Source organism: Anopheles arabiensis, chromosome 3 (assembly GCF_016920715.1).
Source record: "Anopheles arabiensis isolate DONGOLA chromosome 3, AaraD3, whole genome shotgun sequence".
Classification (NCBI taxonomy): Eukaryota; Metazoa; Arthropoda; class Insecta; order Diptera; family Culicidae; genus Anopheles; species Anopheles arabiensis.
The window spans coordinates 82,367,341-82,395,294 of record NC_053518.1 but is presented as its reverse complement, the minus strand read 5'-3'; the positions used below and the strand labels follow the sequence as shown (position 1 = coordinate 82,395,294).

Here is a 27,954-nt window from a genome sequence, read left to right as displayed (position 1 = left end):
ACATAAATACAGTACCATCTGTTGATAATGATGGAAAGATTCTCTTTAGTGTTACGCTGATGTAAGTCTCAAATTAGACTTCTGTTTGGCGTAAACATCCTATGCAGATATGCCGGCAGAAACAGGCTTTCGAGTATTTTATTCAGTACCGTGCAGCCGGATCCTTGCTACGGGGGGGGGGGGGAGGGGACGGTCCATTTTAGGCACTAAACAACGACGGGCATGTTATTAAGCCGCTCAAGTTGACGACTGTACCATGGATACGCTCAAATTACACATCGTCGCCTAAAGGTATGCAATTTCATTTCAAATAGTAGCTTTTTAATGAATCTGAAATAAATCAAAATCAAAATAGGTATGGTTACAAAAAAAAACAGCTAGAAAGTTGTAAACTACTAATATATTTCTTTATTCATTCCTATTTCCGTGCACCATTCCAGATGGGCACTCCAATTGCTTGTTTATCAGTATTACATTTTCCACATTCTTTTTGTCTCTCTCTCTCTCTCTCGCTCTTTATCCCTTCCTCTCTCTCTCTCTCTCTCTCTCCTTTTTTCTCTCTCTCTCTTCCTCTCACACTAATAAATTCTAAAGGTGCCTTGAATTGTGGAGGAAATGGAGTATTCATCGCAACGCTCGTGTGAGTTGGGTTGAGTGCTATATGCACCACTCGTGCACATATGTTAAGGTACAAAACAGGTAGTTACATCGAATCTAGCCTTTCCTTTAAATATCGCACACAAACAGTCCGTAATCGAAAAGAGAGCATGAAAATAAGGTATAAAATTCAATCTTTTTGTTTTTTCTTCCTAAGAGATAAAGCTCTAAAAGGGTTCCACAACGCTAATCGATCCCTTGTTTCAGGAAAGTATATAGTTTTTGTAGATACAATCAACGAGTTCGTGTAACGCGTTCGCTATAAAACCTTGCAAAAAATTAATGTCAAAATTTCAACACCATAACGACTACAGATGATATCGACAAGGTTGGGACTTCTTAACAGTATACTACGCAACATCAAAAGGAAGTGACCCAGAAGGGAACCTTCTCTACCAACACTAACGGCTTGCACTGGCAGATGCAACTCCATTTTGGGTTTGAAAGGGGTGGGAAGAAGGGAGGTGGTTTTGTATGTCATCAGCACTTGGTGCCATCCTGCACTACAGTCGTTTGCATGCTACAGTCTTGTACTCTACGCATTTTGTTTTTCCCCCTCTTTCTACAGCCTCATTGCTTTGGCTCTACCGGTAAATAAGTTAGATAGATAGATCTTAAGCTAGCCCAAAACATCATCATCATCATCTTCCGCTTTCATGTTAACGCAATACTGTTACTCAGTTTCTGTTGCTAGACCAAACCCGTGTCTAGTGTCGGCGCTTAAAAACTACTCGCACAGCTGCCGCTTCACTGCCTCAGCGATCTGCTCTAATTAGGCTGCATTGATCATGATCTAGAATATCATGTTGTGAGTACGTGTGTGTGTCTTTGTTTATGGTGCATCGTGTATCGTGTACTACAGTCTAAGTATTGCCATGCTTGCCATGCTATCTACTAACAAACGTATAAGCACGCAACACGCATACACAAAATACATTGAATTTTGCCTAGTCCTCGACTCCTCCAAGCTACCACAAGAGTAAAAGAGTGCGACTCTGACGCGTGCTCCCATGCGGGGGGGTGAAAATACTACCACACAACTACAACACATCCTAACATTCAACATCCCATTTAAATACTAGTTCGACAGAGCAATATGCTTTTAAAATGGGGACCGTTTTGGTAAATGAAATCTTACATTAAAGCTACGCTATTTTACCCTTTTATGCAAACTTTTCTTTTCTTTGTGTTTTCCCCACCGCCTCTGTTTGTTTTGGAAGGGTCTTTTTCTGTTTTTTTTTTTTTTTGGAAGAGTGTAATGAAAACTAGAAAGCTCGTGTTACGCTCAAAAGCCTCCTTCTTAACACTTAATCGGTGGTTCGTTTTGGGGTTCTTTTCATTTCTGTTTTTTTTTGTGCGTCTTCTTCCAAGCGGAAGGAAGTTGCATGTAGTACCGGACGTCTTACAGTCTTGGGGAGGTTTCTTTTGTTTCTATTCCACAAAGTGTTCACCATCATTTGGAAGAGAAGGAAGCATGACATGCTGTTTTCGTTTGGCCGCGCTCTCGTACGATAGCAATTATGATTTTGGCAAGTATCTTTTTGTGTGAAGCTGATAAGCTTTTGGAAGCCGTCTCCTATCCCCGTAATGCTGGTTTTGTAGCGCCAATTTTCCTGATGCCTCTCCTGGGGGAGGTTGTATGTTTTTTGGATTATAAAAATTAAAACAAACCGGACAGATTGGAGTTGTTAGGCACTTTCGGGCGAATGGCTGAGCGTCCTTGGCGAAATGGCAATGCAGCGCCGGCGGGAAAGGTGTGCCACGGTTTGTATTGATTTAATACTTGCGGTATGGCGGTATATCCCTACCAACCAACCAGCCAACAGCCCTGGGGGGCCCCCGGGTACCATTTTCTCCCGGCGCTGGAAATTGAAACGGAAGTGGAAGCGGCAACAAACCCCCGGCCAGCATTCACATCACCAGACAGTCGTCACATTCGCCCTGTGCATCGTCCTCGCAGTCACAAAACCCGCAGTCACCGCCCGTCTCCTCGTACCCGCAGCAGGTGCAGCATTCCTCTTCCGCCTGTTCGATTGTCACTTCCTGCGTGGAGAGCTAAAAATGGAAAGCGAGATTTAAACATAGCGACATAGCCCAACTTCCCAACTGCTAGGGCCCTTCTCCCTTACCGGTTCGTTGCTGATTACACCCTCCACGTTGGCCGACGCGCTGGACGACGCGCCCGGGAACAGCATCTCCGGCGGAAACAGATACGTATCGTAGTAGTAATGGCTGTGCGTGACCTTGATGTGTTGCTTCAGCTTCTCCTGCGACTCGATCGGCATATCACAGAGCGGACATTTGAAGCTCAGCACCGCCACACCACGGTCCGGTTCCATCCTGCTCACACACACAAGCGGACGCACAAGGGCTCCACACAGTAACCGAAACACTCGTTTTTTTTTTCTCGTGTGCCACTGGTTTTAGGTCCAGCCTAAAACAGCACCATACGCTCGTTCGGTCGCAGCGGGGGACGTCTTTCGTCGTATGCGATTTGCATGGCGATTAGCGCGGGGTGATGGGATGATGGGACCTGCTGCGAGATTAACAGACTGCTTGTCTTCCTTCTCAGTCTCAAATACCTGCGGATCGGTTGTGTAGATTGTGTCTGCGTGTGTGCGTATGCGTTTCCCTTTTTTTTTACGGCGCGGCAAAGGACTTGCAACACAAAACTTGGCTTAAAAATATGTTAACATCGTATCGACTGTGCGGTGTGCTGCGCCTGAAGGTAGACAATCTGTGTCGGAGGCTGCTGACAGTACGCGTACCGTGCAGTGTGCGCCTGCCAGTAGGCATTGCCATTGGGTGCGTATGTGTGTGTGTTAGTTGAGCACTGACAGCGGTAGTACATACGCTCACTCATAGAGGGAGCTAAGGAAAACGCACAAAGGGCGATATTTCTTTTGAACATATTTTCAACGGATTCTTTGGAGGGCTTAAAATTTGGTTGGTTGGAGAATAATTGGAATAATTGTAATTAAAAGTCATAACCAAATGGCCTAATTTAACGCCTAAAGGTTTCTAAAGGATTGTTTCTAAATATTGATGATTTTTTGATAAACTTTTATTATCATTATTACAATTATCAAGCAAAATTAATAAAGAAACAAAGTTTGATTCATTCTACAAAAAAATGTTTTTGATATGGTGGTCTAATGCAGGGGCATCCAAACTTTTCAGCTCGCGGGCCGCATTGCTTCAAAAATAACTACGTTGAGGGCCATTTGACGCTAACTTTAACTGATGAGTGAACGTTTAAATCTCTTTTTTATAATAAAATACCAATGATACTTGTACAGTTTCGTGTTACTAAAGCTTGATTTTGTCTAAGAAAAGTAAAAAAAAAAAACATTTTAATTTTAAAAATTCATAATAACGTAATATTTATATTAAATCTGGCAAAGTCATCGTGGGCCGCATTATAAGCTCTTGAGGGCCGCATGCGGCCCGCGGGCCGTAGTTTGGAGACCCCTGGTCTAATGGATAATGATTACATAAATACATTTATTTACACAAAATAATATAACAATAACGAATATCACAAAAAACGTATTTGATTGTCGTAAAAAATGTCCCGAAAAATCTGCGATTGGCGTAATCTCCAAAAGAGCGGCTCTAACCAATTCAGGTCCTTCTCGAGAGCTCTTCTGCATGACGTTTGCCTCCAATTTCCGTTATGCAGTTATGCTCCACTCTGGTCATTGAGCTGGTATGTTTTCAGAATGTTAGACTAATCCTATGGCAACAACTTCCGTTTATGTTATTTTCTCAACACAATTGTCCAATTATCGTACTTCTAGTAGGTTGACGCAAGCTTATACGTTGCTTATCAGGCAACACCTATGGCGGTTAGTGTCGGAAGTTGGCAAATCCTACGAACACCTCACCATAAAGTCGTCTGCACATTTGGCAGACGTTAAGATAAGTGTACGAGAGTAAGTTTTACCATCGTTGTCTGTAATGCAATATCTGTTCTCCAAATGCCGAAAACGTGTTATTGAAGAACCAGAGGCGCTAAACGGTATCTTGGGGGGTTTGGACACACACAACGTCTACCTTACGCTTCCGGTTAGCAATCCGATAAAGTAATCAGCTGATAAACGATAATACTTATACGGCAATACGACCGCATGGGCATAAACATACAATGAGTAATGAAATATTGCACTTTCAGTGTCATCAGCTTAGCTCATTACGTGAAAAGTAAAAACAATGGCTACAAAATGTAAAATTTATCTTATTTCTACTTTTATGCGAGTAGCACACACGCTCGTACATAAATTCGTATATCATTTATCATACAAGCTCAAGGGAAATACTGAACACAAACGGGTAGGAAGGCTCAGCTTGGCTAGCAATCGGTATTCAACGTTCCGATAAGGGGATAAAACAAAAACAAACTATTCCAAAAATTACACTGTGTTAACTTACTATATTGGCAGCTTTGTAACTGCTGTACCATCCCTTTAGCCTGCATTAAAAAAGAGGGAAACCCTAGCTAGAGGAGATATTTTGTGGCACACGTAGATTACAGTTAAGAGGCGAAACTCTGCTCACACCGGAGCTGAGGATCAATACACACGCTCGGATCCCTGTCTCATATGCCCGGTGAGAAATGGAAAGCTCCATAATTTGTTATCCTAAGTTCAGCTCAATATGATACACTAAATTAGGTCCGCTAGGCTAATCTGCTCACGTTAGTAGTATGACAACTGGACAACCGAGATGGACTTTAGATGGTCTTTTGCATTCTATTTTGCTGTACATACTTGTACACTTTAGCAGCAATAGACCACGCAGTAGGCCTTAGCACCAAACACTCTTCGTTCCATCTCCCTCTCTCTCTCTCACACACACACATACAAACTAACTCTAGTGCTTGGCTATGAGTTAGGAACGGACGGGTGTAACGATTGCACTAGTTTCTCTCCATTCTCTCTCTCTCTCGTTCGAGAAGTAACCAGGCCTTAGGCTCACATTATGGAGCAGTCGAACGAACAGCAGTCGGCACAGTCGGCGCACCCGATACAATCGCCACAGCCGAAACAGTCCCCACAGTCACCGCAGCCCAGCAGTCCGCCGCAACCACAGCAGCTGCCGCAGCCGCAGTCGCACAGATCGCCACAGCCGCACAGATCATCGCCACCGTCCTCGCCGCAGCAGCAGCAGCAACAACAACCATCTGCATCGGCATCACCAGCGTCCTGCAAAGAGTAAGCAAAGCAACACGTCAAACTGGAACCACCCTAGCCACACAAGAAGGGATGAAAGGGTCAGCATGGATCGAGGCAGGCAGGCGAACCGTACCGTAACGGTCGGTGGACTGGTGAGAACGGTCGTGGTCGTTCCAACCGTGGCGATGTCATTCAGCACCATCGGCACGAGCAGATACGTGTCGTAGTAGTACGTCGTGTGCTCCTCCTTCACGTGCTCGTCAAGGTCGGCCCGCGTCTCCAAGACAACCTCGCACAGTGGACAGTTGAAACTCATTCTCGATCTCGGGCAAAAACTTATCCCCCTCCCAACACTGTGCACGTGTGTTTTTACGTTTCTAACGCACACTGACCGTACCGCAACCGCACCGGCTAACGTTGGAATCGATTCTAAATAACGCTGTACCCTTGCGACCCGCATGCGGTCATCTCTGCTGGGACTGTTGTTGTTTTGGCAGCTAAGGTGCAACCAATACGAGCAAGAAAATAGAAGGGGTCTCTTTCGTCGCAAAAGAAGCGCGACCAAAAGCAACACACAAACACACCAATACAGCAAACGGCAGCCAGCCCCTATCGAAACAACGCTCGAGGTAGATTTCGGGGGAACGTTTTGCCGCGAATGACATCACTCATACTCAATGCGAACGATGCCGGGGCATGCATGGGACGTAGGGGCAGTAATAAAAAGAGAGAAATCCCCACGGCTGTGGTATTTTGATGCAGGGGTAGTAGCAACAACAAACACTGCTTCCACCCCCCCGCTTTTGTGGTGACGTTCGCCATACGTCAGAGGCTTGGGAAATAATAACATTAAGCAAATTTCAACGCTGAATTCGCCGTGAATTTTGTTCTCCCCGGATGAGCCATACAACATGCCTGCCTTCGACTATTTTTGTCTCAATTTTTGGTGTTTTTTTTTTCTATCGCTGTTACTTGGAATGGTTATTGGGCTGATGAAGGTTCAGAATCAATCACTGGACCGCGATGGTACAAGAATCAGTTGTTGGAATATCATGAAGTTGAAATCCGATCCAGTTCCGGCATGAGTTTGGGTTCGGAACCGAACTCAACCGTTACGCGTTGGGTATCATCAGTTCCGAGAAAATCTGCACTACTGGAGTTTGATTCGAAATTAGTTCTAGGATTCGGGTTCGGGATTAGCCAATAAAGGTTCTTGTTCAGCATAAGATATTGATCAGTTTAAGGGCAGGGATGAGTAAAGCAGCTGAATAGACTAGGAATAAAATCAGTTCCAGTAAGCGTACCGAAACGATTGCCGAATTAGTTTGGGTTCGGAATCAGCCGAGTTATATGCACGAGTTACGCGAATCTTTTCTGGAGCCTTATAGGATTCGCGATAAATTCAAGGATCGTTATGGGTTCCGGTCTAGTTGCTGGAGCAGAAGAGGTTATGTATTGATAAGATATATTAGACATAATATGTTAATCATGTTAAGAACCCTTTCTGATTCTACAAGTTTACAAGACCAATGCCAGAACTGGCCAGGAACTGTTACGGGTGAAAGGGTTACGATCGGGTTAAGTTCAGACTTCGTCGCAGAATCTGAATCTTCTTCTTCTTCTTCTTTTTGGCTCAACAACCGTTGTCGGTCAAGGCCTGCCTATACCACTACTTTGGGCTTGGCTTTCAGTGACTTATTTATCCCCCCCCCATAGCAGGAGAGTCAGTCCTACGTATGGCGGCACGGTCCATTTGGGGCTTGAACCCATGGCGGGCAATTGTTGTTAAGTCGTACGAGTTGACGACTGTACTATGAGACCGGCTAATCTGAATAGTTATTTGTAAATCGATTGCTGAACCTTTCAAGATTCGGAATAAATTGTAAGACCGTCATGGATTCGGGATCAGTATCAAGACCGGTATAGGGTCTAGTTCGCTTTCAGAGCCTTTATGGGGTTAGCATCAATTTCGACAACAGTATAGATACGGGTACTAGCCCCAGAGCTAGAACTAGTATCGGGAATTGTTCAAAAACCGGTATGGACTAAAGATCAGTTCTTCAACTGGGTTAGTTTTGGAATTCTTCTTCTTCTTCTTTGGCTCAACAACCGATGTGGGTCAAGGCCTGCCTGTACCCTCTTGTGAGCTTGGCTTTCAGTGACTAATTGAATCCCCCCCATAGCAGGATAGTCAGTCCTACGTATGGCGGCACGGTCTATTTGGGGATTGAACCCATGACGGGCATGTTGTTAAGTCGTACGAGTTGACGACTGTACTACGAGACCAAGCCAAGAATTAGTTCTAAATCTAAAGTTCTATTCTAAATCCAAAGTTTTCGAATTAGAATACAGATATTTCAAGGACTCACAGCATATTGATTTGCGTTGCACCATAACTCGGTCAGATTAACTGGTGTCTACTGGTAGTCGTAAAACATTTCTAATCAATAGTTCTCTTGAATATTCTATATTTTAGCGTAGCAACAATTCCTAAAGAACTCTCTGAATCGGTACATTGACCATTCACATTATCAGTTTTAAAGATCCGATCATATCATGAAAGTTCGAAATGCCTTGAAAATCTTAGTGCGACTAGACTCAGGTTTATGGTCCCTGGCTATAAATAAGCAAATCAACATCAGTCCCGCTTATCACTGTTTACCCGACTCACGTTTCAAAACGGACTTCGTCTCTTACAACCGTTAAGTAATACGTCGTCATATCACGACCTGAACCCGAAAGATAACGTACTGTGACGATACCGATAAGATATCGTCCAGATATTTAGTGTCCTACCGTCTACACGTCTGGCACGTCATGACGTCCCACAAGGTAGGGGTGGATTAAGCAGTACGTAAACTAAGCGGCCGCGTGGGGCCCCGACGTCTCGAAGCGGCCCCAAGACACCCTCCGCTCACAAGTATATTTGCTTCCCAATCTTTCTCTGGTTTAGAATTCCTCTTCTCACAACTTCTCACTCGACTCTTCAGAAAGGCCTATATCCGTATGACCGCTTAAGGCCTCCCCTCGTGTTAATCCAACACAGCCACAAGGACGACTTACCTCCATCTGTGGAATGTATTCATCCGTCGGTCCGCCCATCCGTCCCAGCTCTCCCACGTTCAGCTCCTGCATGTCCGGCACGGCCACGTCCGCCTCTACCGGCTCCTCCAGCGGCGTGGTAAACAGGTCCGGCGTCTCCCCAGCATCCGGTACGTCCTCGGGCACCGCTGGTTCTTCCTCGCCCTCGGGCAGGTAGTCCATCACGCCAGCCACCATCGCCATCTCGCCGGCCGAAACCTCCACATCGGTAATCTTATCCACCGCGCGTGCCATTTTCTGTTCCATCCTTTCCATCTTGTCCATCGTTTCCTCCCCGACCAGTTCCGTCATCATCTGGCCAGCACTGTTCGTCATAGCCTCGCTGAATGCCGGGTTAATGTGGCCTCCTTCCGTGTAGATGCCCTCCGTAAAAGCCGTCACGCCCAGCTGACCGACCGGGGTCGCCGTGAACCCATCGACAGCGCCGCGTGCCATCGATGATTCTCCACCGGCCACTGCACCGACGGCTCCAGCACTATTTCCCAGCGCGTATTGGCTGAGAGACGGGGCCAGCGAACCTAAGCTTGCGAGCGATTCCGGCCGTACGTTGTCAACCGCAGCATCGGCCAGTCCCGATCTTGGACGGGAATAGGAGCTACTGACTGGCACACGCGACATCGTTTATCCCCTTCTAGACCGAACCAGCACCGACACCGAAAACCCACCGTTCACCGTGGTGGCGCAACGCAAACTACACAATGAAAAGGTTCTCCCATTCCGCAAGATCAACGATTTTCAAACGAAATTGGTACCGGTTTGACCATAAAGTTAACTTATCGTGCGTAAAAGATAACTAACGAAGGGAATAAAATGATACCTGGCTACTACTATTATTTTCTGGCCACGCGGCTACTATGTGGTGGGGTGTAGGTGCTAATCTGCCAAATTTCATGATAAAGGTAATCTACGACGGCATCGATCCGGTTCATGGAACCAGATTATTTAAACATGTTCTTCAGATTCTTGCCCGGTGCTCGGTGTTCCCTGTAAACAGACTTAAAAAAATACGTTACACGCTTTTAATCTCCCCATTTCGTCGCAACCCAGCCCTTACTTACGCAATTTGTCATCATGTTCGATTGCACGGATTAAATACGAACAGTTAAGAGCTGTCAGCTAACACTGATTGCGTACGCATGTTTGTTATACATAGTTTTCTTCATATACTTTAATAGTTTTTGTTCACCGACCTTCGCAAAATCACATTCGTACAGCTTCATTTACCGTTTAACAATTAAATCTCTTCCTTTTCCCGTGCGTGTCGTCCCTCCGAGTCTAATAAATTAGCATGAAACTAAATCACTACATGATGAGAAAGAGCCAGCGAAAAGAAGCGAGAGAGAGAGAGAGAGAGAGAGAGAAAGGCGATTTTCTTAAATACTAAACACGAAAACCGTTCGCATGTTTCGGTTAAAGAAAAGCAGTGGGTGAAAGGGTGTTTTTGTTATCTACCGACGAAACGTTTGCTTTTATACACAATTTTAAGCCACGACAGTTGTTAGAAGCAGTTGTCACCATCACGGATTATGAGTTTAATCTACTTACACAATCGACAATGCCCTTCTTCACCATGCTGTGATACCATCGATTGTCAGGAAGATACACAACAAAAAGCGTCTATCAAGTGTACGCCGGTGTCGGCATCAATTTTGTAACAGTGTGGGAAAAGGGGTACACGCGGCTGGCTAATTGCTGCTGTCCGCAATTCTGAGAATTTGATCGCCCACCAAACATATCTTATCGGTGCGACTGCTTATCAACTAATTCTTATACCACACTGACCTTCTTCGCCGTGGGAGCGGGGAGACTGGACTGGGGACTGGAGCCGTGGAAGCATTATCGTACAGTGCCGGCTCTCTGCCGTCAACGTTCTCTCATTCGTTTGATTCCCCGTGGGACAGCAGATTCGATGATCTCTCGCTCTCGCCCTTCTCTGCCTCTTTTTAATTACCACTATTTTCCTAAGACTATTTTTCCACTATTAGTTCGACATTTTTTCTTCCGATTGTTCACCCTTTCGGTTAAAGTGGTTAGAAACCGTTGCAAATTATCTGTTCCGAACGCCGAGTAAGACTGTGAAGCAGAAACAGAAACGGAGCATTGCTTGTGTTTTATAGTAATTTCTAATACTTTCTACTGCCATACGTTAGGAAACGTTTTTCCTCTCCTATTTTTTTAAATCTTTCTCTCCCATCATGAAATAAGAGCATTGTGTTTCTTCTCCGTTACACACGACACGTTCGCTTGAGTTTAGTATTTGTCGTTCTGCTTGTTTTTTCATTAGTCCACTGCCAGTGTGCACCATCATGTGGAGAGGAAATTGAATGTAAAACTAACAAACTATAACCACGCACCGTTGCTGTGCCCGTTTTCGGGCTTAGAATGAGCATTTTCGTAAGCCAAACAACACATCGCACAGAAGAAACGGAGAACGAGAAGCAGAGCGCAAACAAAACTGAAGTAACAACACATTAAGCACATGCGGTGATATTCTTTTTTATGTTAGGTGTGTGTGTGAGAGCGGTGCACATGAAATCACTGTTTTAACCCTAAACGCCTGCGGACGCATCTTTATCTTTGTTATCCTGTCTTGGCCTTCGTTTTTGCCCTGTTTTGTTTTGTCTAGTTGTGACAATTCCTTTCATCGTGAAGATTGAGATCTATATGCAACGTTTTAAGGGGGTGGGATGGTTCTATATGTACAAAGTGGAAGGTTGTAATCGTGCCTACTACATGCTAAATGTATGGTATTTGATTAGATCGGACAATAGTGAAGTCAGCTAGAGCTGGCCCTTTTTTTATGAAAAAAAAGAACAATATGAAACCATCAGCAAAGCAAAGGCAAAAGCAAATGATTGTGGCTAAAAAAAATTGCATCAAAAATGGAGAAAAATAAAAGGATACAACAACAAAAATAACTTGTAAAAAAGACTAAATGTACAAAACACATAAGCACTGTGAAGAGCCAAGTGCTAATTGGTATTTTAAAAAATAAATCCACACACCACACTTTTTTCTTGCAGTGTGTACATAAATAGTACAAAAAGAAAGAAAGCAAAAAAACAGACCATATTGAACGTTGTTAGACAACAATTATGCAAAAAGCACTTAAATAATCGCATTTTTCTGTTGTTGTTGTTGTTGTTGTTGTTGCTTGTAACTGTCTCTTCTTCTCTCGCCTCACGCATGTAAACACTTCCGAAAACGGAAGCAAACAAATAATCTGCTAGCTCTTTCCCTCTCTCTCTCTCTCTCTCTCTCTCTCTCGTTCTCTCTTAATTTGAAACTATCGATAAATGATCTCTCCTAATAACTTAGATTGTTTGCGTGTATGAAATTAATCGCTGTTAACGTGTGTGTGAGTAGCGTGAGTCGCGCTTTGAACCGAAATCAAAATCGGATGAACTTGAACTCTGCCTGCCTTCCAACACTTGATCAGGGTTTCCTTCTATCTAGTGTACGTTATGTGGTATGGATTTACTCTAAACTTGCCCCTTCCTTCCTAAGCATTATTTTGCCTGCAATTAAACTTCCCCTACGCACCGACTGGCAGTGTAGTGTGGAGGAGCGACAACTACCTTTTAATTTAACCACTTTTTGATTTAAACCGTCTAACTTTTGCCTGCCTTGTTGTTGTCTCCTTTTTGTTTTGTTTTTGCTCATCTCTGCCCACACGTCTTTCTCTTTACTAACTAAAAAACACAGCAAAAACTTATAATACGCGTGTCCGCTTTTTCCTACAAACACACACACACACACACATACACACATACAGTTTGCTCATTTGTACGGACCACTTCTGTTCCACGGCACATCGCCGAACTGCCGCACCGTGCGCTCCTGCCTCGCGCCGCCCGACGGCGTAGCAGCGCAGAAGCTGGCCGCATGTGTTTTGTGTGAATGTTAAACAACGGAATCTTTGCGAATCCTAAAAGTAAAGGTAAGTAAAGAAAGAGGTTTTGTATGATTGTTAAAACAAAAATATATGAGCAAAACAAAAACCCAAAAACCACCACGAAGCCAAGCGCGCGCACAAGAGCGGTGATGGGTGAAGAAGCGGTGTGTGGTGGGATGGGATGGAACGTGTGAGAAGCGTGATGAAGGATGAAGTCGGGCGAAAGATGGGGGAGAAAGGGGGGAGAATGATGAGAAAGTCGCGTGAACGGTGTGATGGGAGGCGGTTTGGCGATGATTTTTTAAATGACACTTTGCACACACGCTGCTAATTATAGAACGACGAAGACGAAACTAAGAAAAGACAAGCGCACAAGCGAAACAATGAGGCTTCTTTATGAAACTTTGAACGCGTACTGAAGTGAATAAATAATTTTGCTCGTTTAAAAAAGCATAAAAAAGAAAGAAAACGCTGACTAAAGCATTAACTGACTCATGAATAGCGTGTGGCGTCTCTTTAGAGGCTCCTTTCCCAGCAACGTTAAACGCTTTTAATGCTAAACTTCCAGACGTACACTTCGATGTACAGGCCTACACTCGTTTTTCTCCCCTCCTTTCGTTTAACAACCATTTTCTTCCTATCACAAACAAATCGCACTCCCCCCCACGGACGGATAGGAAATAGAAGGTTCCAGCATTGCATGGTCGTTTGCGGAATTGCACACAGATTACGGGTGAGGGCAGGGCAAAGGAAAACACGGGAGATAGAGCGAAAGAATCTAGAGCACAACTGCTCGAGTTTAGAGGGCAGGTAGGCAGACGGAGACAGCGAGAGAGAGGGGGAGAGAAAGAGAGGGAGACAGAGATAGAGGCAAAAGCGACTATTTACCACATGTAGTTCTCGGTTTGGGGTGCGCGCATCACACCGACGCCGCCACCGAGCCGGCGATAGTTCATGCAGCCGCACAGGCGCCACTGGTTCGTTTCCGGATCGTACACCTCGATCGTCTTCAGGTAGGCGGTACCGTCAAAGCCGCCGACGGCGTACAGCTGACCGTTCACCACCGCTAGTCCAACCTGTGTTTGGGGCAAAAGCACATTTTTGATTTAAACAATTGCCGTGCGCCAATATTCAACTAAAAAAAAAAACAATAACTCGCAATCCACGCCTTACCCCACTGCGCCTGGACGTCATCGCGACGATCGGGCTCCACGAGTTGGTGTGCGGGTTGTACCGCTCCGCCGACGACAGCTCCATACAGTCGTCCCGCCCGCCGACGGCGTAGATGAAGTTGTTGAACACCGCGCAGCCGAGATGTTTCCTTCGCGTCGACATCGGGCTGACGGCGCACCACTTGTTCTGCCGCGGATCGTACCGTTCGACCGTGTTGAGCGGGCACTGCCCATCGGAACCGCCGATCGCGTACAGATAGCCGCCGAGCACGGCCACCGCAACCCCGAGCCGGCGCGTCGTCATCGGCGCCACCTTGGACCATTTGTTCTCCTTCGGGTCGTACCGCTCGACGTGGTTCAGGCACTGCACCCCGTCCTGGCCGCCGACCGCATACAGGAAGCCGTCCAGCACCGCGACCCCCACGCTGGTGCGGCAGCTCGTCGTCGGGGCGACATCGCAGGACCACTGGTTCGTTTGCGGATCGTACCGCTCGATGCTGTTCAGGTAGCTCTGCCCATCGTGGCCCCCGACCGCGTACAGCAGATCGTTCAGCACGGCGACCCCGACGCCGCAGCGCCGCTTGCTCATCGGCGCCACCATCTTCCAGTCGGCCGTTTCCGGATCGAACCGCTCCACGGACGCGATCGCATCGCCCGAACACCAGCCACCGACCGCGAACAGGACCTCGCCGCGGCGCGTCGGCTTCCGTGGCCGGGTGCGCGGCCCCTGCATCAGCGGGCGCTCCTGCGGCAGCAGCAGATAGTTCTTCGCCTCGTCCACCAGATCGCGGCACGCTTCGTCCGACCGCACAAGCAGATCCGACCCGACCGTGCCGACCAGAAACTTGGGGCTGAGCAGCGGCATCCGGACGTGCTGCAGGACCTGCGCCAGGTGCTGGCGCCGGTCGGCCACGTTATACTTCAGCCAGGCCATCACCGCATTAAACACCTGCTCCTCCGATCGCACGTTCAGCTCGTCGCTGCATATGATGTCCACCAGCTGGCCGACCGGCAGCAGCAGAAACTCCTCGCTCTCCATCACCTCCTGGAAGTTGTGCTGCGTGAACTTGTCCGCGATCCGGAGCAGCTCCCGGCAGGAGTGCGTATCGGCGAACGCCCGTATGCCGAGACAGTTCTCCGGGTCGAGCTGGCGCTTCAGAAACTCGCAGCAGATGTCCTGTATTTCGGCCAGCTGCAGCAGGCAGGCGGCCGGCAGCAGCGGCTGCACGTTCGACTCCTCCACCACGATGTGCGAGGTGTAGCAGAAGTCGATCAGCAGCTCCATCGCGTTCTCGTCGATGTCGCAGATCGTCACCTCGGTCTGGCGCGACTCCTCCAGCTCACCCGTAAACATCGCCCGGAAGTACGGGCTGCAGGCGGACAGGATCACGCGGTGGGCGAAGATTTTGCGCCCCTTCACGTTGATCACGACATCGCACAGCTCCCGGTGGCGGCGCAGCACGTTCAGCTCCTGCAGCGTCACCCGGGGATGCTTCTCCGATGTGTGCGATAGTCTGCTGGAAGGAGAGAGAGGAAATAGATCATTAGACAGATTTTGGGGTTGGACGAGGCCTCGCCGGCATCACAAAGGCATCTACTACTACTAACCTCGCCGGTGACGGTGGCCGGTCCGATATGAGCACGTCACCCATTCTGTTACCCGCAAGGCGCAGCGGGGCAGAGGCCCAACCCCACACGGTATCTATCTGCAAAGAGGAAGAAGAAGAAGAAGAAGAAGAAGAGACGGTATGTTTAGAACGAATTTGATCGAGATGCAATCACTTGGTACGGAATGTGCAACCTTTTTCTTTTTGGGACTAAGGCCCGTTGCCATTAATTGCACAAAGGTTACTTGGACCATCAGAGAGGAAAATTCCAAGATCGCCTCTTTATTGTGCACTGAAAATTCTTCCGTCCGCGAATGACGAAGCGCAACTAAAAACTGTAAGAACCTGTCCTCCGTGCCGTTCGATCCGCGGGCCCGGATAGCGGTAGTGTTTTCTAACGCTCCTTTCCAAACAGGTTAATTCGTGCTGGTGCGCCGAAACGGCAACAGGCAAAGAACGTGGCAGCAGCAGCCGCGGTTCTAAAAACGAGTTCTCGAGATTTGTTTCCCGGCTGGTTTTTGGCCGGGCCGTGACGATGCGATGCAGCCGGACTCTGACCCGGTGTGGCGATAACGGTGCTCCCACTGGCTGGCTGCAGTGTTGTGGCGGTGTAAGAGCCCCCGCTTGCGCGCAACCAAGGTACGCAACCAGTACAGTGTGTGACACAAATAATGCGTCATCGAATAAATTTAATTTGTTTGTAAGAATATATTTGGATTTGTTTTAGCTTTTAAAATTAATACATTGGAACATTAAGATTTGGCGTTATAAATTGCGTTACTGTTTAAAAAAAGCCCTAATAATGTTTACAAATTCCATGTTTGTTTGAGTAATTAAATGGTCGTGTGTTTCAGTTTCTTTTCTCAAGATATTATTGTCGGATTTTTGTTGTATCTTCTCAACGCATCGTACGACATTATGATTTAGGCCCGTGGCAGTTTCCATCCGATGCGATTTTATCAGACGAATTTTACACGAAATTTGACCGATAAAGTCGGATGTGCGATTCGGTCGTACGACGGAATCAATATTTTTCGATGCGATGATCGCGCCGCATCCGATTTTATCTGTCAATGTAATTATATAGGTTATGGCGGAACAATATCAAATTGTTTTTTTTTTTAAATAATGGATGATCTTCCGGGGTCGCATGTGTCCGGAGTCGCCCGAAGTCACCCAGAGTCGTGCGAAGTCGCCCGAAAGATAAAATAACTGTCAGATAATACATCACAGCAACCAGCTGATGTGCAATGTAAACAAATAACGTTTACAAAATCGCAACTAAATCCATTAAATGACTTCAATATCAAGTAATTCGTCAATTTCCAGCCAACAATTCATCATTTCCTCGAATTAGATAATGTTCTGCCTAAGAAGATATTCTGATTAAGTGAATTTCGAAAGCGGATTTTGTATCTCCCCCAACCCTTTAGCTATATCTGTCAGATATTTAACCTGTCAAATAGTTCATTTCGCTGTATATTTCACATCGTGTAGTCGCGCGGCGATAACTTCGGACAACTCAGGATGACCCCGGATGACTCCGGAAGACTCCGAACGACTCCGGATAACTCCAGACGACTTCGAACGACTCCGGGCTTTTCTAAATCCGGGAGACTCTCGGACGACTCCAGATAATGCTGGGAGGATCTACTTTCCAGTGTTGGTTCCAAATTCAAACTTCGGTTGAAATTATATCTGAGCTGATGATTCCAGCTTGTCTTGTCGAAATTTTTAAGAACTTTTATAAGTAGTATAAAAGTCTTTACACAATATTGTATAATTATTGTACCTCAACAAATCCTTCACAAAATTAGCCTCCAATTTCGTGCTGTAGACGATGCTGTGTACCGCACTGTACATTAGCGCAGATGCAATTTGCAAGGATTCTAGAGCAGCAGCAGCAGCAGCAGCACACCATCTGCTACGCGTGGAAAACGGCAATTCGCAGAAGCCGGTGCGCGATGATGGTATTGATTGTTTCTCCCAGCCAACGAAAAGGGGTGGGAAGGGGATGATGGGTAACATTTCAACCCGTACCCCATGCAACCCCTCCCTCGAATCGTAGGTCCAGCTAGGTCACAGAATTATTCAATTTAATTTAATTTAGAGCTGCTTCTCCGCACAACCTCGCTCTTTAGCATTCTGCTGATCCCATGTGCACACCCAATTTTCCACGCACACAGACACACACACAGTACGACACGATCCTTGACCTGGTGCGCCGGGGGAAGGGATGATTTTTGCACGAATTTAAGCCGCTGGTTGCACAATTGTAGCCCCGTTTGGCACACCACCCACCCGCTCCCCTCCACTACCCACGACTTGCTTTACAATAGAAGAAACCCACCCACTTCTTACCTTTGTAACTTTTATTCACACCACGGTGGCGAGCGGAAGCGGGCAGCCCTCTCTTTCTTTCTGTCGCGCGCGCACACACACGGACACACACACACACGCACGCACTCACTCTATCTCGGGGGACCGCCCGTAAACCCTTTCCGCGCTTTGACTACACCTTTTATTTTACGCGAAAAAAAACACACGCACAACACGGATGTGTGTGTGTGGATATCGCCGTTCGGATTCTTCTGCTTCTTCTCCCACACACACACTCTTCGCTTCCTCCGCACGCACGTCTTCTCGGCCCCTACCCTTCTGCTGCTGCTGCTGCAGCAAACCAAAAAGGGCACCGTTTCCTTTCTTCACCTCTCTTCACTGCACATCTGCCCCACAGTGTTGACCAGCGGGGGTGGTGGTGGTAGTAGCAGGGCGGCAGCACACACTGGACGATGCTGGCGGGACCATCTTTTTCCCCCAAAAGCGCAATTATGCTTCCACCTTCTTCACACCCGAACCGCGAAACACTCTCCCAGGGGGGCTTTTCTCTTTTTTCACTGCTTTTTCACGAACGCACACACACGCACACAGCAGGAACACACTTTTGCACGCAATTGCTCACTGATGTTCCTGTTCTTGTTGGCAGGGCGGTCGTTTCGTTTTCGATTTCGATTGTGTCGGCTGCTTCGACCTGGCGGAAGATGATCACCAAACACTCTTTTCACCTTAAACACTGCAGCAAGGTGCAGTTTTCTTTTTTTCGGAAGGGTTCAGCTAGGTGAACAATTATATTTTCGTTCCCTTCCGTGTCGTACGCGAAAATGATGATGATGATGGGTTTGTTTGACAGGCGCGAGCGAGCGAAAAGGCTCAGCGTAGTCAGACGGGTAAGAGAAGTATTCAACCCGAGGTGTCGTAAACGCGTGCACAGGAAAATTATTATTGTTTCGATTATTTCTCGTAAAAATCAAAGTTTTCTGCCTCCAAATTTATCTTAATTTCATAAAAATAATAAATTATATTTGTCAAGTACTTAAAATTGCTTTTTTCATGTGTTTTTCTAAAAATCAACACCATTCCCGCATCGTTGCGTTTGACAGCGGGACGTCCCACCGTGTCTGATCGGCTGTTGTTTTGTCAGGGAAAGAAAAAAAAAAACAACAAACCGATTCCGTTCTTTGGAGAAGAAAGAAGAGAGAGTGTGTGAATATCGCTGGGTAGAGTGTTTGTGCAAACGTTCGGGGTTTTCGTAAATTCACCGTGATAAAGCATCCAGATTGAGGTTCGCCCGAGTGTCCACACCAGTCCGCCCCACAAATGGAGGCCGTGCCGCGGATGCCGATGGTTAGCTTCGAGCTGAAAACCAGCCCGGAGCAGACCAACTTTTCCTCCCTCAAGCAGGTAGGCAGGGTGCAGGAGGCGATGGGGGGAGTGGCAAATGAATCATCGTTTTCTATGGAGGACGTCACAGCTCAGCCTGTCGTAAATTAAATTAGCATTTGCTGCAATGACCTCGCTCGTTCTTTATCTTCCGTCCCCGACAGTACATTGCGGAGTACTACCAGGAAGATCCGGCCTCGTACAGCAAGGAATGCTATCAGCTCGAGCAGCTCCGGGGTAATGCCGTGCGGCCGACGCGCGACGTCGACGGGACGGCCACCGTCCGCCGCTACTACTGCCAGCTCCACTCGATCCAGAACCGGTTTCTGCTCGGGGCGGTGAGCGAGGGCCAGCAGCTGCTCACCTTCCACTGGAAGGACCTGTACTCCGGCGCGACGCTCACGAAATGGAACCTCAAGTACGAGATGGCGGCCGTGCTGCACAACTTTGCCGCGCTGCACACGCAGCTCGGGGCGGCCGAGGGCCGGGCCGATCCGGAAAGCATGAAGAAGGCGTGCACCCACTTCCAGTGTGCGGCCTGGGCGTACGGGTACGTGAAGGACAACTACGCGCTGCTGCTGCAGGGCGACCTGTCGACCGAGCTGCTCATCTTCATGCAGGCGCTGTGCCTGGCCCAGGCGCAGGAGTGCATCATGGAGAAGAGCCTGTGCGACAACCGGAAGTCGGGCATCATCGCGAAGGTGACGGCACAGATCGTGAGCTACTACAACTCGGCGCTGGCGGCGCTGCTCACGCAGAGCGGGGACGACGGGCGGGTGCAGGACATTGTCGGCAGCAAGCAGTTTAAGGAGTGGCGGCGCTACGTGCGCTTTAAAATCTCCTACCTGTCCTGCATACTGCTGCTGTACCAGGGGCAGCAGTCGGAGGAGCAGCAGAAGATGGGCGAGCGGGTCGCGCTGTACCAGGCGTCGTTCGACAAGCTGGAGGAGGCGCGCAAAGAGTCGAAGGGGCTGGCGAACATTGAGCAGGTGAACGACGCGCTGCAGTTCACGATGGACGTGGTGGAGGCGAAGCGAAAGGCGGCGAAAAACGAGAACGAGTTCATCTACCACGAGGAGGTGCCGGATCTGAGCGCGATCACGGCGGTGCAGGGCGCGAATCTGGTGAACGGGATCGCGTTCAACGTGACCGACCCGGAAGCGATGGGCGAGGACATCTTCCATCGGCTGGTGCCGATGAAGGCGCATGAAAGCAGCTCGATGTATAGCGAGGAGAAGGCTACGCTGCTGCGCACGATCGGCACCAAGCTGGACGATAAGGAGGTGGAGCTGCAAACGTTTATCGATTCGCTGAACTTGGACGCGATTGAGGCGCCCCGGACGGCGGACGACAAGCGGCTGCCCCAGGGGCTGGTGGATCGCTGCGCGGAGCTGCAGGCGAAACCGAACGCCATCAGCGATCTGGTGCAGTCGATGTCGACGCTGGCCGATACCTGCTCGGACGTGGAGCTAACGCTGAAGGAGATCAAGAATCTGCTCCGGCAGGACGAAATCCGGGAGGAGCAGTATCAGGCCAAGATCGGGCAGCGCTCGAACGGTGGCGCTCACATGGTCGAGCTTGGGCGCGAGCTGGCCAAGTACCAGGAGGCGCACAACAAGGCGGGCGAAAGCAACGACACGCTGCGGAAGGCGATGGGACTGCACGTGCACAATCTGAAGATACTGTCGCAGCCGCTGCCGGACATTAAGGCGCAGATCCCGGTCTGCACCGAGCAGTTCGACGAGGCGGTCTTCCAGGAGCTGAACACGATCGTGCAGAAGGTGAAGGAAATGAAGGTGCAGCGCATCAAGCTGTACCAGGAGCTGCGGCAAAACATCACCGACGACGACATCACGTCGCAGCTGATCGCCCTCGAGGGCGGTGGGTCGGAGCAGAAGCAAAAGATGGACGAGCTGTTCCGGAAGGAGCTCGGCAAGCACGATCAGCTGGTCGGGTTTCTGGAGCAGAACATGAAGGCGCAGGGAAACATACTGAAAGCGCTGACCGAGGTGTACGCCAAGTGTGCGCCGGCACTGAAGAGCCTGTCCGACGTGAAAACGAAGCGCGATCAGTTCTTCTCCTCGCTGTCCGCTTCGTTCGACGTGTACGAGGATTTGCTGTCGAAGAGCGCCAAGGGGCTGGAGTTTTACCGCAAGCTGCAGAGCAACGTGCAGAAGCTGTACTCGCGGGTGAAGGCAGCCTGCGACGTGCAGGAGGAGGAGCGCAACCAGAAGCTAAAGTCGAGCAATGTGCTGAAACGGTCGTCGGTCGATAGTGGAGCGGTGGGAACGATCGGTGGTGGTGCTGGGAGCATTTCGAGCAGTGGAAGCGGAGGTCCAAAGCTGAAGGACTATCTGAAGGCGGGCACCATCAGCTTGGGGTCTATAAAAGCGGCAGGGGTGGATAAGAACCCGGCGACCCATTTGCCTTCTGTACGACCTGCTCCGGTTGGTTCGGAAAGTAACGCGCCGGTGGTAGGGATGGCGGGAGGCGGTACGGGAGGGTACTATCAGGATTCGTACACCAATTATCATCAGCAGTATCACCAGCAACAACAACAACAACAACAACAACAACAACAACAACAACAACAACAACAACAACAACAGCAACAACAACAACAGCAACAACAACAGCAACAACAGCAAATGCAATATGGAGGTAATTCCAACATGTCCGTCGGAGGTACAGGGTATGATTACAGTCAGTACTCTACCCAGCACCAATCTCAGCCACAGCCATCTGCCACTGGCTCCACCGTTGCCACGGGATACGTGAATCCAATGTACCAAAATCAAACCTCCACGAACTATTACTACAACAACAATCAGGCACAGGTGCCTCAGTCATCGAACACAACCGGATACGACTACGGCCAGTACGGTCAACAGCAAATGCCCCCACCGGCGCAACAGCCCTCCCCAGCTCCGTCGGCGTCGTCCGCTTCGTCCGACGTGACCCAACAGCAAGCCTCCTGGGGCCAGCTGAATCACCAGTTTTCTGCCATGAATCTCCAACAACCGACGGCGGATGGAAGTTACGCGAATCAAACCGCCGGCACGATCTCCAATCCGGGCTATTCACAGGTAGCGGCTTATCAGAGCTCGGTTGGAGTTAATCAACAGCAACAACAACAACAACAACAACAGCAATATCCAACTGTATCACAACCCAACGCCTACCCCGCACCGTACCCGACATCTTCGAACGAATCAATGACGTCCATGTCTTCGTCTCAGGATGCCGCCGCCAACGCCGCCTACGGAAACTACGGACAAACAGTGCCCCAACAGCAACCGTATCAGCAGCCCGCACCGCAGCAACCGTACGGGGCCGGCTCCTCCACCACCCCGTACTACCAGCAAGCGCCTTATCAGACGGAACAGACTGCCTCGTACGGGTCGCATCCGGGCTATTCGTACAATCCGCAAACCGGTGCGTACGACTACACCAGCGGCTTCCAATACGATTCGAACAACGCAACGGCCGGCTCGTACGCGAACCAGTACGTGTCCAATCCGCAGCTTGGCAGTAGTAGCCTGGCCACCACGTACTCCGCATCCGGCCAAACAGCGGCATCAGCATCGGTCGACTCATCCGCCTCCCAGCCGTATCAGCTTTCGACTGGCGGCACACCAGCGCCCTCCGCGTACCCACAAGGACAGCCCGCGAATGCAACTTCATCCTACTACAACACAACCAGCGGTGCAGCAACCTCCGCCGGCTACTATCACCAAACGTCCACCTACTCCACCGTGCAATCGAACCAGTATTTAGCATCACAACCCGATCCGGCCACCGTGGTGCAGCAGAGCCCACTTCCGCCAGCGGCGCACAGCACACCGAACGACCCCACGGCCAATGTGGCGCACTATTCGCATCACACCAACTCGTACGTGGACAGTACGGGATCGCAAAATACGACAACGACCACCGCATCATCCTCCTCCACCACCCAGCAGCAGTCGGTCGTGTCGCCGCAAACGACGCAGTCGAAAAATATTGATCTCCTCTCGGGGATTGATTTTTCGCCCGCGCTAGTCCCACCGATTGCGGCACCAATCTTGCAGCCACAACCAACGGCCGGTTCGATCGTGGGCAGCACCGCAGTCGATGGGAGTGAAGCAGCGGCCAGCGTTATTCTTACCCCAACGAAAGCTACGGTTGTGGAGAAACTGGTTGTGGAAAAGGCGGTCGTAACAGACCCGGCTCAAACCGTTCCGACCGCTGTGCCCGCTGCGAGCTCGTCGGTCATTGGGGAGCGCAAACCAAGCCTGGACAACCTGTCGCTCTGCTCCGATCTGAGCTCCAGCTTCGACTGGGAAAGTGCCTCGGTGTGTGGTGCGACCGCTTCGGTGTCCGGTGCCGCCGCCAACCCGGCGGACAATGTGTTTCTGCGCCCCACCAAACCGGACCCGTTCGAGGATGGGGCGACGCTCAAGTGGTTCCACAAGGAGGTGGAGCGGTTGGAGAAGTTTGTCGAAACGAGCGGCGTGAAAACGCTGAACGGCACGACCCCGCTGGATAGCAAGTGGAAAGAGCTGCAGGATTTGCTGGTGAGTTTGGGGTCGAGTGAGGGGTAAAGATGGCAAAAATTCGGAGTCGACTCCGATGCGACTACGATAATTTCGGAACCGACTTCGGAAAGTAGGTCCGCTCAGCATTATCTGGAGTCGTTCGGAAGCGTCTGGAGCCGTCCGGAGGCACCCGGAGTCGTCCGGAGGCATCTGGAGTCGTTCGAAATCATCTGAAGTCATCAGGAACCTCTCGCAATTGTTCTGAGTCGTCCGGAGTGATCCGGAGTCGACATTATAAACAAAGGCTGGTATACGAAGTGCACGCGCTAACGTTAAAGATTAAAACTCAATTAAATGAAATTCCTGATCACAAGCACGTTGTACCGAACGGCTCCAATTGACTCCGACCGACTCCAACCGACCCTGGACGACTCCAAATGACTCCGACTCCATTCAACTCCGGACGATTCCGACTCCAAACGATTCTGGACGATTCCGGATGACTCCAATTCCGGGCGGAACTAGTGGTTCCAAATTTGTCGGAGTCGGATCGAAGTAGTGCTCCAGAGAGCACATCACTAGTTTTGAGTTTCAGGAGTAGTGATGGGAAAAAAATGAAATTATCGTCGGAATTGATTCCGGCTAGCTCCGAAGTTTTCTGGAATCGATTCTGGATAGTAGGTCCGGGATCAGTTTTCCCGAATCGATTCTGAAATCGGCTTCGGAATTGGTTTCGGAATCAGCTCCGGAATAGCAATCGGCTCCGGAATTGACTCTGAAATCGGCTTCGGAATCAGAATCGGTTCTGGAATTGGAATCGGTTCCGGAATCGAAATCGGCTCCAGATTCTTAATTCGCTCGGAAATCAGAATCGGTTTTGAAATCGGAATCGTTTTCGACATCTCCATAAGAATATCGATGAGAATCTCAGAATCAGAATCGGAATCGGAATAGGGTAGTTCTGATTCTGAGCTCCCACCACTACTCAGATGGATAAATATTGTGTGCAAAAAAACCCGTATAATGACTCATTTTTCCATGCTGCAGGTAAAGGAAGAGGCAAAGCGGCAGGTGAGCGTGGCCCGCCTGTTTCCGGAAAAGAATCGCTCGATCGACTGCGTCCCGTACGATCACGCCCGCGTTCAGCTGTCCACCGATACGGACAATTACATCAACGCGGTTTACGTAAAGGTGAGTTCGTTTGTTTCGTTTGAAGATCGCAAAAAAGGACAAGCTTATGTGGTAACCGGACATGATCGCGAAAATTCTACTTGATAGCAATGGAAGTGGAAAGAAGTCTTTATTTGAAACAACAAACAAAAATCGATTCCTTGGACTTTGTGTTTAATTTTCCTTCCGTTCTTTTTTTCAAACTTTTTCACCTTTTTTAACCAAAAAAAATTAACTAAAAGTTTCAAAAGGATTCAAAATTGGTAAGTTTAAGTTTCCCCACCCGGCCTCGCCACTTTTGCCCTTTATTATACCTGGCTAGCTTCATTTTCCACCACACAGATCATACCAAACGCAAACAGAATTGATTATTGTTTGAAGAAAAGCGAGTGGAGCTTATTTGGATGTAATATTATTACCATAAATTTGTTCTCCCTCTTCCCTCACAACAGGACCTTGGGTTTGGTTGCCCTCACTTCATTCTCGCCCAAGCGCCGCTACCGAACACGGTGAACGATTTTTGGAACATGATCTGGTCCCAGAAGTCGAACGTGATCGTCTGTCTGCATACCGCCAACGAGGTAAGCTGTGTGCTTTTGCTGCATTTTAGCACAAAATTAAGCAACTATACAACGATCGCTCCATCCTTCCCCCACCTTCTCTAAAGCTGCTGGATCCCTTCTGGCCCACGGAAGTCGGCAAAGAGCTTAGCTACGGTGACGTATCGGTAACGCTGATGAAGCAGTTCGACCTAACGCACTGCACCGAGCGTACGCTGCGCATCAGCATGCTCGGCTCGGACTACTCCCTGACCGTGGCACTGTTGCAGCCGAAGCTGTGGCCTAAAAACTCGCCCGAACAGATACTGGGCGTGGCGCAGAACCTGATCGACTCGTACCGCCAGTACAACCAAGAGCAGAAGCTACCGCCGCAGCTGCGTCCGCTCGTGCTGAACTGCCTGAACGGGACCGATCGGTCGAGCCTGGTGACGGTGGCGATCGTCACCATACTGGCGACCCAAACCAGGAAACCGCTGCTGATAAGTATGTGAAAACAAAACCAAGAGCGGCACAATTGCACGACACATTAACACACTTTTGCCTGTCGGCAATTTTTGTTTTGCAGATGTGATCGACATTTGGTACCGGATCTGCTGCCAGCGGAAGGGTGCACTGCGCGATCCGAACTTGATACAGCTGTCCTATCAGATCGTGCTTAATAACGGGCATGGCATACTGAACAAACGTAAGCGCCGTGCAGCTTTGGAGCGATTGTTTCTGTTTTTTCAATTGTTAACGTGTTTCTTTTACTAAATTTTCACTGCGACAGGTGGCATCCTGACGTCGTACCAAATGAAGTCGGCCCAGGTGGCAAGCAGCACCGTCAAGGAGGAAGCCAACAACGATCCGTTTAAAGATCTCGACCCACTGTGGAAGCTGAAGTAGTGTAGCGCGCGCAATAACGGGGAAGGGATCGTTTGTGCTACAGCGGCGAGATTGCTGTGATTGCTGTTTGAGACTCGCTTGACCCGCTGACTGCTCGAGGGAACGATTCCATTGATTCCGCGTGCATCGTGTAGGGATTGGGAAGGAAATTCTCTGTTATTCATTGCATAGACCGCTTGAAGGCGCGCATCTTTTGCACCGACGCTATTTAATCATACTCTTTGCATTGCAGCAATTATTCCATTTTTATTCAAACGTCTACACAATTCTATTTCGACTATTATTCCAAATTGTTGACCATTTATTGGGGTATATAATGTATAATGTAAACGTATATTTATTTATATTGCTGGGCAGCGGAACGAGGAGCAATAATATGTTGGATGAACAGCACACCACCACCACTTGGTTGGAAGGGAGTTGTATTTAAGCATAATAGACGCAATTTTATTTTCGTTAAATTTAAAGAAAGACACAGAGAGAGAGAGAAAGTGAAGAGAAGAACAAAGCGTGAAAAACGAGGTAGAAGCCTGGGTTTCTTCGTTTGGCAATAAACTATATCTATTATTTCTATCGTAAAAGGACATTAACGCCTCCTCTACCCACGGTTACGCTTGTCTGTGAGAAAGAAAACAACGACACTGTTTTTAAAAATCATAAAATTCTCCTCACCCCTTTCGATTTTATGGAGCTAGAAAAAAGATTACCCAGGACACTGGGTCCGGTTGGATGACGGGATGTTGTTGGTGGTGGACCGTTCACAAATCAGCTACCCCTAACAACAAGGCCGTTCATTCATCATCAGCGTCGACGCGATTCAGGTCATTTCAGGATCACTCTGCCCCCTTTAACCGCTGATGTGCCGCCCGGATGAATATGCATGTTTGCCGGAAGGGTGGCAGAGCATAAATTACCGCCATTGTAGGACGAACAACACAGCAATCACTACCCGAAATGCGTTCAAGGATGCATTCGATTTAGGGTTTTTTTTTGTTTTGCTTCTCCTTATTGTTTTAGAGGATTTTAACTGGAAGCGAAAGGGATTTTAAATGGGTAGTGGAAAAATATTATGTTAAAAAGAACTTTTTTTTTGAAAAGAATTATAAGTTTACTAAATTCATTGCCATCTGCACTTAATGTGTAAGCGTGAGAGGTGCCGGTTTGTCAATAAGCGTCCCTCTTCGCAACAGGTCCTGTGGCGCAATGGATAACGCGTCTGACTACGGATCAGAAGATTCCAGGTTCGACTCCTGGCAGGATCGCACACTAAAGATTTTTTTTTATTTTCTTAATTAAATTAAGAAGTTTATGAAGAAAAATAATTTTCTTATAATATCTAGAAAACACACACACACACAAGTATTCCATCACAATCAATTGAATGTTTTTCCCTTCTCCCTCTACAGACACTTTTCAATCCCTCTCCCTTTATGGTTCTCGCTCACTGTGCCGTTTCTCTCTCGCCCTTTCTATCTCTTTCCCACGCGCTCTGGCA

At 48.5% G+C, this 27,954-nt stretch overlaps 4 protein-coding genes, 1 long non-coding RNA gene and 1 other non-coding gene across 8 annotated transcripts; 3 read left to right on the top strand and 3 right to left on the bottom strand.

The window, feature by feature from the left end:
* Nucleotides 1-388: 388 nt before the first annotated feature.
* Nucleotides 389-3,414, bottom strand: LOC120903949. The gene is made up of 2 exons (XM_040313634.1): nucleotides 2,787-3,414; nucleotides 389-2,712 (listed from the first exon to the last, which is right to left on the bottom strand). Exons 1-2 carry the CDS (start codon nucleotides 2,994-2,996, stop codon nucleotides 2,569-2,571), a joined length of 354 nt encoding a protein of 117 aa, XP_040169568.1. The 5' UTR covers nucleotides 2,997-3,414; the 3' UTR covers nucleotides 389-2,568.
* Nucleotides 3,415-4,132: 718 nt separating this feature from the next.
* On the bottom strand, nucleotides 4,133-9,576 carry LOC120900247. The gene is made up of 2 exons (XM_040306999.1): nucleotides 8,895-9,576; nucleotides 4,133-5,861 (listed from the first exon to the last, which is right to left on the bottom strand). Exons 1-2 carry the CDS (start codon nucleotides 9,549-9,551, stop codon nucleotides 5,631-5,633), a joined length of 888 nt encoding a protein of 295 aa, XP_040162933.1. The 5' UTR covers nucleotides 9,552-9,576; the 3' UTR covers nucleotides 4,133-5,630.
* Nucleotides 8,116-9,311, top strand: LOC120900248. The gene is made up of 3 exons (XR_005739176.1): nucleotides 8,116-8,663; nucleotides 8,785-9,141; nucleotides 9,216-9,311. It is a non-coding gene; the product is annotated as an uncharacterized LOC120900248 (long non-coding RNA).
* Nucleotides 9,577-10,076: 500 nt separating the features above from the next.
* Nucleotides 10,077-18,790, bottom strand: LOC120900245 (kelch-like protein diablo). 2 transcript variants are annotated; one of them, XM_040306997.1, is made up of 5 exons: nucleotides 17,969-18,790; nucleotides 15,609-15,706; nucleotides 14,002-15,517; nucleotides 13,717-13,904; nucleotides 10,077-12,861 (listed from the first exon to the last, which is right to left on the bottom strand). In XM_040306997.1, exons 2-5 carry the CDS (start codon nucleotides 15,650-15,652, stop codon nucleotides 12,837-12,839), a joined length of 1,773 nt encoding a protein of 590 aa, XP_040162931.1. In that variant the 5' UTR covers nucleotides 15,653-15,706; nucleotides 17,969-18,790; the 3' UTR covers nucleotides 10,077-12,836. The 2 variants fall into 2 exon arrangements, with proteins under 2 accessions (XP_040162931.1, XP_040162932.1); XM_040306998.1 differs by having other exon boundaries at nucleotides 14,002-15,514.
* Nucleotides 18,791-19,099: 309 nt separating this feature from the next.
* LOC120900304 (tyrosine-protein phosphatase non-receptor type 23) lies at nucleotides 19,100-27,043 on the top strand. Of its 2 annotated transcripts, XM_040307110.1 has the most exons (8): nucleotides 19,100-19,348; nucleotides 19,492-23,883; nucleotides 24,892-25,035; nucleotides 25,257-25,277; nucleotides 25,467-25,595; nucleotides 25,682-26,057; nucleotides 26,140-26,259; nucleotides 26,344-27,043. In XM_040307110.1, exons 1-8 carry the CDS (start codon nucleotides 19,265-19,267, stop codon nucleotides 26,457-26,459), a joined length of 5,382 nt encoding a protein of 1,793 aa, XP_040163044.1. In that variant the 5' UTR covers nucleotides 19,100-19,264; the 3' UTR covers nucleotides 26,460-27,043. The 2 variants fall into 2 exon arrangements, with proteins under 2 accessions (XP_040163044.1, XP_040163046.1); XM_040307112.1 differs by lacking the exon at nucleotides 25,257-25,277.
* Nucleotides 27,044-27,648: 605 nt separating this feature from the next.
* Nucleotides 27,649-27,721, top strand: Trnar-acg. Its single transcript has one exon. It is a non-coding gene; the product is annotated as a tRNA-Arg (tRNA).
* Nucleotides 27,722-27,954: the final 233 nt, after the last annotated feature.